Genomic DNA, 12,855 nt, shown 5'->3' with positions numbered 1-12,855 from the left:
CCGCCATGTCACTTCTTTCAGCCAGTCATTAAAGACACACTGACACTCATTGTTCTGCTCATAATTGTGGCTTGTGAGAGCATGCACTGGCTACCATTTAGCCCACTGGGATGTTTCCCTTTGTTTTGGCTGCTCCATTATTAACCTATCACTGAGCTCTTTCCAGCTTTAAGCCCAACAATGGTCCTTTGACCCCTATTTTCAGCCAGCTCTTAACTAGAGCTTATATAAACTCTGACCTCTGCAGATGTCAACATCTAGGATGTTTTACAGAAGCCAATATGTCTAACATTTATTAGTTTATGTGATACAAAAAATATATATATATATTTACATATACAATGAAATGCAAATTTTACAGGACTAGTATTGGACTACCGACTGACCTGCAGGATACGCATGCGGTGTCTCCTGCATTGTACAGTATGTGACGTGATTTCTGTACATCTCTTGTCTGCATGCAAGGACAATTCTACCCAGATACTGTTGGTCATAATCATTACCACACACTGCTATGTTTACTGTGAGTGGTAATGCCTTCAATGCCATATTCGTGGTACACACGTGACACTGTGGATCAAGGAATGTTAAATCTCACTCACCAGATACTTATATCGAAGAGAGTGTTCCTAAGCAATTCACAATCAATTTACATACTGCTAAACAGTGGTGTGGGTTGAGGCCCTTCTACCCTTCAGAGAAGGGGTGACAAAAAGTGCATGTAAATAATTACATATTTTTTTTATCAGGAAGTATATAATATAGTTATTTTATGTGTAAGCATTTATTTTATAAATTAACTAAAATAAAAAACAGCAACTAATTCAAGGGGTACCCACTATATGCACTAAATGCCACTGCTGCTATAGTATAGTTTTTATTAGTGTACACAGTGTTATGTTTATGTCTATAAGCATGCTAATCATTTCATAACCTCTCTCCAAGTAAGCTTATATAATTAGTCAAATCATATAAATTATTATGGTAAATCTAATGGTGAAACTGAACACATCCAGTGACTGGTGACTTTCTAGTGTATTAGCATTAAAATATATGCTGTATTGAAAATAAGTGGAAGGACTAAGAAAGTTAGGACCTACTTTTAACAGAAGGAGCCGGCCGAATACTCCGGGTATGGAAGCTATTCCTCCAGATGATGGGTACATACTGAAAACAAGACAATGCTATCAGCTATATGACGATACAAAACAACAACTGTGTGTTCAAGAAATGTGAAAAACAGTTATTTATATGTTAGACATTATACACAATAAAAACATAAAAAATATAAAATTATAAAAAATATTACAGGTACAACAGAGTTATTGGAAATTACACCATAATATGTTACAGTTTAACTGAAAGACCCAAAGCTTTTGCAAAAATATGGCAAATACTAGACCACATAGCAAAACAATACCTCTGCTGCACCCCCCACCTGGGCTTATTTTGAGATGCAAATCAATCAAGTATTTTTTTCTAATTTATCTAATTTAAATAGCCCAATTTGGAAGACCCTTTGTCCAATTCCAATTTACAGTGGCTTGCAAAATGATTTACATTTTTTTATTTTCACATTTTGTCACCTAACAAACCCAAACTTGAATGTATTTTATTTTATTTAATGTAAATATACATGGTTTTCAAATTTTGTATCAAATAAAAATCATGCATAAATGCATCACACCTACCTCAGAAATCAATACTTTTTTGATGGGGTCATTCTAACACATGAATATTTTTTGATCTAAATCATTCCACTGCAGCTCTGGCTGTATGTTTAGGGTCATTGTCTTGCTGGAAGGTGAAGGTGAATCATTGTCTTGCTGGAAGGTGAATCTCCTTCACAGTCTCAAGTATTTTGCAGCCAAATATTTTGCAGCCAAATATACTCCTTTGGGAGTATATGAACTCACCCTATCACTAGTAATTCCCCTAACACTTAACATGTGAAATCAGCGGCTGATTCAGCCTCACTGCAGAGACCAGTGAGAGCAGTGCCCCAATTCCAAGACATGATTGAGAATCTGTGGCGGTTCAAAGACGCTTTCCATCCAACCTGATTGAGCTTGAGCTATTTTGCAAAGAAGAATAGATACAAATCACAGTCTCTAGATGTGCAAAGCTGGTAAAGACATACCACACTTTCCAGATTAGTACTGGTAAAAAAACTTTCAGCATTTATTATTTTCTTTTCACTTCACAATGACTTTCTACTTTCTGCTGGTTTATCAGATAAAATCCCTATAAAATACACTTTTGTGGAAAGGTTTGCAGCAAGTGTGAAGATACTAACACTATAAGAAACCTTAGCTGATCATCTACTAGCATGTACACACAGACCAGGTCAGGAGTTTAGGAGTACTCTTGAGTGTAGATGGGTCTCGAGGGTGTGATCTAACTGACCTCATCAGTAGGGAACTCATTCTCCACCACTCTTAGCTGGGGCACGTTGGTCTTGCTGCTGATGGGCTGGGAGTACTCCTTTAAATGCTTATCCTGAAATAAACAGTGTTTGACATAAGCACCACACACACATACACATATACAGTACACACACTTACATAGTGCACAGAGCATACATCCACAAAGGTGAACACACCAGTTTCTGCTGAGCCACTGACAAGTCCTGCAGAACTTCCGCAATGATACTCTCCACCAGAGAGACGCTGACTGACAGTTTCAGTTCACTGAGGGAGAGGGAGAGAGAGAGAGAGAGAGGGAGAGAGAGAGACACAGAGAAAGAGAGAGAGAGAGAGAGAACGAGAGAGAGAGAGTGGAAAAAGAGGTGGTGGAACGATCATTTCAAAGTAGGAGAAACTCAAATCAAAACCATGACAAGAAAGATGATGACAGTTATTTAAAATTTAGAAGCCATACACAATTAGAAACCTGATAAAAGATTACATTAACTCTTTAGAACATAACATTTACATTTTTTACATTATAAGCCCTTAAGTAGAACCCTGTGGGACTCCACAACACATGCTAATCAGACAGTTATCAAATAATTTACAGAAATTTCCACATTATGATTTCCATAGGATGTATCTTACCCCAGTTCCCCTGCACAGGATATTCTCTAATACTTCAAAAATGTTTTTAAATGTTTTGCTGAACTTGGGCACGGTTATACATGTTTTTTGGTCATGTGTCAAACTACAAAATTACTGGAAGGAAATTCATCTGGCCATAAAAGAAATAACTGGCATATATTTATGTTATATGTCTCCAGAAGTGTATATCTTAAATGCTGTACTAACTGAACAAGGATAACATTAGCCTTCTGCATATTTTATTTTATCTCGCCAGAAAGTGTATTCTGTTATTAAGTTCAAAAACCGACATCCCTTCTAAAAAGATGTGGTTGAAGCAAATTGACAAATGGTTACCTATGGAAAAACTAACCTTCGAGTTGCACCAGAACTCTGAAAGATACATTTGTATCTGGAAAAGGTTAACTGAGTTTCGTTCTAGATGTTTACCTCTACATCTTATTATATTATGTCCCTTCTGTGTTTAGATTTGGAACCGGAAGAAATTATGTTCGTATATTTTTTTGCATTAAGAGACACAAACTTTATTTTATGGTTTGTATTATACTATTACCCCTGATTTAGTATACGTTTGTATATTTAAATTTTTTATATTTTTGCAAATAATGGAAAACCCCCCCCAAAAAAATGGATAATAGATCTAGGCTCCAACTGGTTAATATGTGTGTGTGGGTGTGTGTGTGTGTGTGTGTGTTTCACCTGAGCTTTTCCCTGATGCTGTTCTCTGCCTCCTTCACTGTGCTGTGGATGAACCGTGTGGCTTGTTGGGTTTTACTGGCAACGCGGTTGGCCAGCTGCTCGCTGACACTCATTCTCTGGACAACTCGGGGGCAGGATGCCTGGGCAAACTGCAGCATCGCCTGTGCCTGTTCCTGCATTAAAAAACCCATACAGAACTGTCCTCAGACCAGTGCCTCAAAACATAATGCAATAAAGTGTTTTCTTCTCACAAGTTTTAGACGCCTTACACTTACTACCTGTTTATTACTTAACAAACATTCACCTACACATCTATGTAAACCCCCTGAATTATATATATACATATTAAGATATATACAAAGAAATATATGAAATACCGGTACAATTCTATCAAACATACAGCTCTAGGAAAAAAAAGAGACCACTAAAAAATTATGAGTTTCTTTGATTTTACCTAATTGAAAACCTCTGAAACCATCAAACCAAGCTAAACTGCTTGATTTTTTGCAACATGAGTGGCATAAAGTTATCCAAAAGCAATGTGTAAGCCTGGTGGAGGAGAACATGCCAAGACGCATGAAAACTGGGATTAAAAACCAGGGTTATTCCAACAAATTTTGTTTTTTCAGCCATTTCTCATTTTCTGCAAATAAATCCTCTAAATGACAATATTTTTATTTGGAATTTGGGAGAAATGTTGTCTGTAGTTTATATAATAAAACAACAATATTAATTTTACTGAAACGTATACCTATAAATAGCAAAATCGGAGAAACTGATTCAGAAACTGAAGTGGTTTCTTAATTTTTTTTCTAGAGCTGTAAGTCCAAGTCCAACTCAAACCTTAAACCTAAAAAAAATCTAAATCAGTTAATAATTTAGCACTTGTAAATAAACTGATGGAACCACTCTGGATCAAAATGTAGTGTGTAATGTAATACATTTCTAGCAGCACATTTTGTAAAAATATTTTACCTGGATTTCTTCAGTCAGTTCACTGCTTATGGCTTTGGCTACATCAGCCAGGATGTGATGCACTGTATCACCAGCAGAGGGTGACCTCCCCAACTCATAAATTCTGTGTAAAGACTAAACAGCCAGAGCAGACATTAAAACCAACAGATTAATCTGTAGTAGTTCATGATATAGCATAAGAAGCTTTAAAAACAGCCTAAGAAACAGAATCATTTTTACACACTGCAGAGGGAGTAGATAAGAGTGATTAAACACAGAAATCTTTGCCTCTTAATGATATAAGCCTCACATACAGTACATTTTGCATTTTTGCATTGCATTAATAAGAATACATAAAAATACACCATGTCTTATCTCTGATATCTGTTGCTTATCAAATACTTTATTATTTACAGTAAAGTACTGTAGAATAGTATCAGAGTATAAACATTCAGATTCTTGCCCTAATAACTATTAACTGCAACCTCCCAGTTTATTGTAATTTTCCACTGTGAGTTTATATTGGCTTATCACCTGATTTTGTATTAAACAATGGTTTCATAAATAAAGGAGCAATTTGAGGTACATGTCTTGTCAGATTTATGCTAATGTTACAGTCGTCTAGCTGCCTAGGGCCTTGTCAAAGTGTCTCAAAGTGTTCCAGCTTTTAACACATCAACTTCATTTCTGACTAGTAGAGTCACCCTTTGACAGGTGCCACTATAACACGATGATTAGTGTTATACTCTTCACCTGTCAGTGGTTTAAATGATATGACCAATCAGTGAATATATAGTGAGCGCCGTTCCTCCAGCTCTTTTCTAGCTTCTTAGGTTGAGCTTTCTGGTTGACTGAGCATTCAATTTTCTGACTGAAGGGAAATGATGTTATAGGTGAGATCATACTTTAATGGCTATTCTGGCGTGCTGAAGAGCCTCTTCTGCAGACAGGATGTCACTCTGAACTTCCTGGATGTTGTAGCAAGAAAGAGGCCTCATGGTCTCTTGAAGCTTCTGACAGACGTGCTGTACTTGCTGGAGAAAGAGTGATAGAGAGACAGCATAAGAGAGAGAGAGAGAGATTGCCTAATATTAATTTACATTTGGTCTATTTCATCTCTTTCATCAGATTCACACTCTCCATTTATGTAATGCATGAGGCCTTCCTCACCAAATAATTCACTTAGAACATGCTCCTATAGTCTGATAAAACTTGTAAGCTAAGAACAGTGTAATCATAAAACTAAGCCAAGAAGTTACGACAGGCTTGGTGAAGCCCCCCCTTGCATTACCTTAAACACTGACACTGGTCTCCCCTATCAGAAGACAGTAGTCAAAACATGATCCACCCCAAGGGACCTTCAATGTTCCACCTTAACTTAATCCACAGTCGTTTAAGATGGTTTAATAAACTTTTACACTGGTGTCTTTAATTTAAGGCTAATTTAAAACCATCTCTTTGAGCATTACTTATGACACTTTTCGACTGCATGGTACCTACTACACTACTCTACTTTACTTTACTTGCTTTTTGGAACCTGATACATACAGTATGTCACAAAAGTGAGTACACCACTCAGATTTTTGTATATATATTTTTTATACCATTTAGGGTGTACTAACACTTGGCAGTCTGGGCGATTGACTAGTTTGATCACTATGAACTGTTCACTTGGACTCAACGACCGCACGCATGTAGTGTGAGTGCATTCTGTTTTGGAGAATGGACCAACATAATGTCAGTGATGCCACATTCCGGTAAACAAACATGGCGGTGTTGTGCCGAATTCAGCACTGCTGTCAGGAAAATCACCCCCTCTTGGGAGCAAGCACTGTGTCGCTATGTATGTAACCGTGACTAAGATAATCGCAACTTTTTGTACGTATTTCTAAGTAAGTTAAAGCAAATTATCTCTGCTTTTATCAAGAAGATACACTCTTGAGAGAGGGTGCTTTTGATGGTGGGGGTGTTGAATTCGACACTAGCTAGCTCACTGAGCATTGAGTGACGTAAGCTTGCTCTGAAAATGACCAAATTGTGCCAAAAGTGTTTGTTGTGTACATAAAATGAGTTGAACAGCACTCATACAGCCCCAGACCATGATGCTATCACCACCATGCTTAACTGTAAGCAAAGTACAGTTTCCCTGTTAATCCTCGCCAGGGCGCCGCTACACATGCTGAACGCCATCTGAGCCAAACATGTTTATCTTGGTCTCGTTAGACCACAGGACATGGTTCCAATAATCCATACTCATGGACTGTGTGTCTTTAGAGAAAGTCAGAGAACTCTAATAAAATAAATATAAATGTTATTATAAAAACCTGTTCGGAGTGGCTGGTTTTCAGACTCTGCTGCAGACTCAGCATTTCATCAGGTGAAGTGCATGTCCTCTGACTATTCCTCCGTAAGCACTCCTGAATCTGTGGACACAAACATACACACATTTGCAGAGGTAGTATGGGTAAAATGCTTACCGTAGTCTTAAGGGTGCACTTATATGTGACTGTAACTGTGGCTCAGAATGTATATACACTGACAAACCAAAAGGAAAGCAGCATGTAAATTGATGGTAAAGGAGATGGCTTGGGAACACCGCCTACACCTGTATAAGTTGTGAGATGTTATCTTGTAAGTGAGGTTGAACACTGGCCAGCGTAGTCAACATGGCAAGGTGGCATGAATTATTGCAGTTTGAGTGAGGCCTGATATAAAGTACCATATGGATGGGACATTCCATTTCCAAAGTTGTGCAGGAATCCAACAGTGTCACGTGTTTACAATACATCCACACTGTACTTTACAGGTCAGTGTAATGTTCTTTAGGTTCTATGGGGCAAGGCAAAATTCATGGGACACCATACTAGTTCTTGTCTCATGAGATGTGGCATGTCACTGCATTTTTCATGTGCTGTGTTTGTATATGCTGACACAGATTCATAACCATTTTTAAAATATAAAAACTGTGACTAAATACATGCGGATTATCATTACAGATGTAGTGAATGCACCATTTATTTGTAAATGTTTACAAATAGTGTAAAATATATAAAATGCAGATATCTTATGCATCATAAAATATCTTCCTGAAATTTAGGCCAAATCTAAACATCTATTTGCTGCCAAATATAGTTTTAAAGCAGTTTTCGGTTGACAACAAGACTATTCTAACAACATCACGCATTTCTTAACTTTCTTTGTCTATACAATCCTGCAGATGACCTTTAGCTAGCCTATGCAAACCTTCTGCATTGCCTCCTCCGTTTTCTCTGGGTTGGAACGGTAGGCCTGTGCCATATCACTCATCGGGATGGACATGTGTTGTAGTGTGTTGTTCCTACATAACACACAAACACAATGACAAAAAAATAAATAACAATGAGGTATTTACAAAAAAAAAAACAATTTTAACATTAAAGTGAACATCAGTCCCATCCGAACACACCTCTCCAGAGCATTGGCCACATCCATAAAACCCACAGCAGTCACATTATTTCGGTCCCAGACCAGAGTTCTGTAACAAGCAATGCAGCAGAACATTAATCAAGGAATTTATAACACCTCTGTAGAAGTCTGCATGGTCAGTGCACTGTCTGTAAGATGTATCAGACTGAACAGGAAGCATACCTGAGCTTGGTGTTGATTGTGAGGACCTTGGCTAGCATCTTGGCGCCTGTGTCTCCGATGCAGTTCCCACTGATGTCAATCTTGGAGAGGGCAGAGCTGCTACCCAGGCTGTTTATGAGGATGGTGGTGCCCGTATTTAGCTTGGAATCACACACAGATAGAGACTCCAAAGGCTGAGCAGAAAGAAGGAAAAGGAGACATGACAATCAATGAAGAAATGACCATCTCCTACATCTACTCTTAAAAAATTAAAACATAAACTCATTAATAAAAAATGCAAAATCCACCATGCAGTTATGTCTCAAACAAATATGAAATGGTGTACCCTGATTAGACCTCTGATTAGGGATTTTAAATTCTTCCTCTGCTGCCCTACGAAAAGTTTCTCTGAGGCTACGTTAGGTACTGTAGGGAGTTGACTGCTAGACATGACTTTGAGAAGGGGCATATCATTGGACTGAGGCACTAGGTTCTAGGGGTGGGGCAACTGGGGCCTGGGACCCAACTGAAATCTGAATTAAATTCCATGCCCAAACACTATGTCCAGCATGAATAAAGCTTATGTGTGAGAATTCCAGAATCAAAAGACAAAGCAAAAATATAAAAAAAAATTAAACAACATACAAAAGGCAAGTAAAGACTAGCATAATCCACGCAAATAATTTTTCAACTAAATGCAAAAAAATCAGTCAGATAGCTACTGTCATCTTTGTTTGCAGTAGTGTTGTGATTAAGACTGCTAAGGACTATAACCATAATATCTTTAGCAACAAATTCAGGTTCTGTTACAAATATTTTGTTAGCACTTAAATTATGCACAAATTTAGTGATTTTGGTGAAATTCTTTCAATTTAATGCGAATATAGCTATCACTCATTTCTGTTTGTGCAGTTTGGAATGCAGTTTGTGAAGTCATTGGAATACCACAGAATTAGAGGCAGCTACTAAAAAAAATCCCAGAACTGACACTAGGTTGTGTGCAAAAAAAACTTTTATAATTTGTCACCATGAAATGAAAAAAGCAATGAAAAGCAATCAAGCTGTCAAGATATTTAACAGTCAATGAGAACACAAAGCCACTGATTGTGTCTTGAAAGAGAGAGATAGAGACAGAGAGAAGGAGAAGATTGCAGCTGAGTCAGTTTTAATGAGAGATGCCTCAAAGTTGGAGCTGGGTAATTAACAAGGCGGGTGTGCCTCGGTGGAGAGGGATTGTGGGTAATTAAAACGGCTGCTTTGCTGGAGGGAGGAGGGGTAGGCGTCTCTGAGGACTTTTCCTTTGAAGCCATTCTAATGTGCACACAGGCACACTCTCACACAACTGATTTATTACGCTATACACACTAGCCCTATTGTCTGTTATCATGCATGACTGGTCTGTAGGTCACTTCTAATCCTAATACTCAGCACAGGCAGGGGGCAAGCACTGGTGTTTTGTTGTAATAATGATGCCAGTAGCTATGACTAAAGCAGCGATATAAATCTATCTGCATCTGCCCTCCTGTAACAGTAATCATACCACAGAGGATAAAGGCGGTTTATGGCGAAGTGTTCTTTTGAGTGGAGAAGATCCATTACTCACACAATCTTCTTCCTGAATCATGTGCACGATTCTGTGCAGAACATCTGTCAGAGCTCTGAGAATGTGAGAGAAAGAAAAGAGAGACAGAGACGGAGAGATGGCAACTTGTAAATGAATAAGAAGAAAAGCATATGAATGCATAGATAGATGTGTGCATGGGAGGATAGCATGGGTTGATTTATGGACAGATACATACAAGTGATTAATTAATGAAACTTATTGGTTACAGGTTAGTAAAAGAACAGATAAATAAAAGAATACGTGCTTGGAGGTATGGATATAAATATAGATGAACAAATAATCGGGTGAATGGATGCATGGATGAGTGTACTGAAATATGCATAAATAGATAGAAGAAGGAATTAATCAACAAACAATTTATGAAAACAAGAATGGTGAACGGATGTATGCATTAAAGGATGGAATTATGGACAGATGTAAGAAAGGATGAATAGATATGTGCATGGAAGCACTGCTAAATGGATGAAAGGATGAATGTATGAATTGATGAATATGCTGGTGAATAAATTAATGAACAGATCAATGAATGGATAAAATGAACAAATGGATTAATGCATCATGGATGGATATATGAATGGAAGTATGGATGTATTGGGACACATAATTATTGAATTCAGGTGTTTCATGCAGCACCTAGCAATAGCAATGCTCTGCTGCATAATTAACTGTAGGCTTCAAAACCTGCAGTCAGACCTACAGAAGTTGTTCAACTCCATGTTAATGCATATTAAGAATTAGCATGGACTATCATAAAAGGTCCTGTAGGTATAATGTGTATGTGTCCCAACACCTCAGCTTATATAATATATGTGAATGAAAGGGTTATTGGATGAGTAGAGAGTGAATACAAGTAAATGCATCATAAAAGACCTTACCTAGATTTCCTCGGGAAGTTGCGTCCGATGGCCAGGTGTCGTATAGATTTACTCCGCCCAATGGACAGCACAAGAGTAACCATGTCATTCTCAAAACCTGCAGGTCAATCACAAAAAAATGATAGTAACTTTTATCAGCCCTAATGATTACTTTTTGGTAAATCGATGAAAAGCAACGCCAACTGTTCCAAACCTGTTAATACATGTCATAATGAGAAGTATTATAGCTACTATACTTCAGATATATTGAGAGATAACCTGGTGGTAGTGAAGCATTAAAAATGTGTAAGCAACTTTGGAGTAATATTGGAGTATGTTGTTGATAATGGAGATTAGCACATCAACTGCAAATTATTCCAGCTACTGCAATACAAGTTCATGTGAAACAGGCTATTTGTTTTCAGCTTTTCCTGTGTTTGTGTCTGCAGAAGGGCAGCTGAAGTAATGAAGTAAAAGCTGCAGAGGGAAAGAGGACACACATTAGGCTAAAAGCTACTGCTAGACTTTTACCATATCTTCTGTATATATTTATACAGATGGATTGGCGGCCTGTCCAGGGTGTATACTGCCTTCCACCCGATGCCGGCTGGAAAAGGCTCGAGCCCCCCCCACGACCCTTGATGGATGAGGTGGTATTGACAATGGATGAATAAATGAATGAATGAATGAATGAAAAGAAACTGGACTAGATGAGCTGAACCAAACTGCAGAAGCACACTTTAGAAGAGAAGGCAATAGATCATTTTTTTAGGAATAATAAATAATTTTAAGAATAATTTTAATGTGTTGCAAGTCTGAAATGCAGCAATAGATGTTTTTAGATGTTTAAGAAGTTGAAGAGAAAAAAAAAATAATAAAAAATATATTAATAAATAAAAAAAAAACATACTCTCCATAATGAAATACAAGTCAATGTAAATATAAGAAAACACTGCATTTATTTTTTTATTGGCATTTTCCATACCTTCACAACATTTTCTGATTTGCATAAATAGATTTTGCGTGCACTGAATTGCGTTGTAAATAGGTGTGTTAAAAAGCACCTATTTGCACCTGGGAATTCCTAGGTATCTTTTGTAGCATGATATGTTCTGTAGCACATTTTCTTCCAGAATTGTGTTAGATGAGGGAGGTGTCAGGGGAGACATACTCTCTAAACACAGAGACACAGAGACACAGAATAATTCATGACTCTGTCTCTTTCTGCACACCTTCTTTTCAGTTGGATATCATTAATCACCTCTGCTTCCAGGGCCACAAGTCCTTTTTGCCATGACAGGGTTATTATATAATTTGTGAGGTAAGTTTCCAACAAAGTGTACTTAAATGATAATACAACAGATTATATGACTGCTCATTATGTTCAGTGTGATCAGCATATTTATCATTACTGAAAATTACTGAAATGATAAAATTTATAATAAACCCAATTTAAGGCAACTTAAGTGGCACTGCTGTCTAAGTGCCAAAACACACAGTTGGCTTTGCTTTTTCTGGATGAGCAGGATGCCCCTCCTTTATATACAGATCGAGTCAGCCATCTGTTGTTATCTGATGTAGCAGAAATAGCAGTTAGCATGTTCAGATATATTTAATGGCATTGCTTAGCATTGTGTTAGATGTGGTTGCTAGTTTTATGTGGCTAAGAGGAAGTACGTTATTCTTCACTCTTCCGGCGGTGGTAGCGTCTTGGTATAGCTGAGTTTTGACCAGTGGGTGGAAATAATTATTAAATTGGAGAGAATTCAGAAACAAAAATTGATGGCAAACAATAATTAAGCACTGACTGAATTAATTCTGTTCTCTTTCAGCTTTCTTTTTTTTGGTGGCTACTCTTTCACAATTTGTGATAAAGGAATATGCGTGCCTAATATACTTTTTTTTTTTTACACAAGGGGACTCTGAATGGTCCAGGGGATAAAGGCACTATCAACCACAAATTGCTGGTTTGAAATTGCAGATTATGCTGCTTTGCCATCAGCAGTCAGACTCTGAGAGAGCACAACTGCTCTCTTTTGGTGGGTAGATAGTGATCTATAGA

At 37.5% G+C, this 12,855-nt stretch overlaps 1 protein-coding gene across 2 annotated transcripts in view; it reads right to left on the bottom strand.

Moving 5' to 3' along the window:
- Nucleotides 1–12,855, bottom strand: part of carmil2 (capping protein regulator and myosin 1 linker 2) — a 67,453-nt gene that overhangs the window by 33,729 nt on the left and 20,869 nt on the right. For both annotated transcript variants that reach the window (XM_022679717.2, XM_049483576.1), the window contains exons 19-30: nucleotides 10,815–10,911; nucleotides 9,919–9,973; nucleotides 8,337–8,509; nucleotides 8,155–8,223; nucleotides 7,953–8,046; nucleotides 7,034–7,132; nucleotides 5,615–5,743; nucleotides 4,731–4,844; nucleotides 3,756–3,928; nucleotides 2,603–2,690; nucleotides 2,407–2,499; nucleotides 1,101–1,167 (exon numbers count right to left, since the gene is read on the bottom strand). In XM_022679717.2, coding sequence (XP_022535438.2) covers nucleotides 1,101–1,167; nucleotides 2,407–2,499; nucleotides 2,603–2,690; nucleotides 3,756–3,928; nucleotides 4,731–4,844; nucleotides 5,615–5,743; nucleotides 7,034–7,132; nucleotides 7,953–8,046; nucleotides 8,155–8,223; nucleotides 8,337–8,509; nucleotides 9,919–9,973; nucleotides 10,815–10,911 — 1,251 coding nt within the window. The remainder of the gene's footprint in view (nucleotides 1–1,100; nucleotides 1,168–2,406; nucleotides 2,500–2,602; nucleotides 2,691–3,755; nucleotides 3,929–4,730; nucleotides 4,845–5,614; nucleotides 5,744–7,033; nucleotides 7,133–7,952; nucleotides 8,047–8,154; nucleotides 8,224–8,336; nucleotides 8,510–9,918; nucleotides 9,974–10,814; nucleotides 10,912–12,855) is intronic.

The sequence above is a fragment of the Astyanax mexicanus genome, chromosome 9 (assembly GCF_023375975.1).
Source record: "Astyanax mexicanus isolate ESR-SI-001 chromosome 9, AstMex3_surface, whole genome shotgun sequence".
Classification (NCBI taxonomy): domain Eukaryota; kingdom Metazoa; phylum Chordata; class Actinopteri; order Characiformes; family Acestrorhamphidae; genus Astyanax; species Astyanax mexicanus.
Note: the sequence above shows the minus strand (reverse complement) of the source record. Positions and strands in the feature narration are given on the sequence as shown.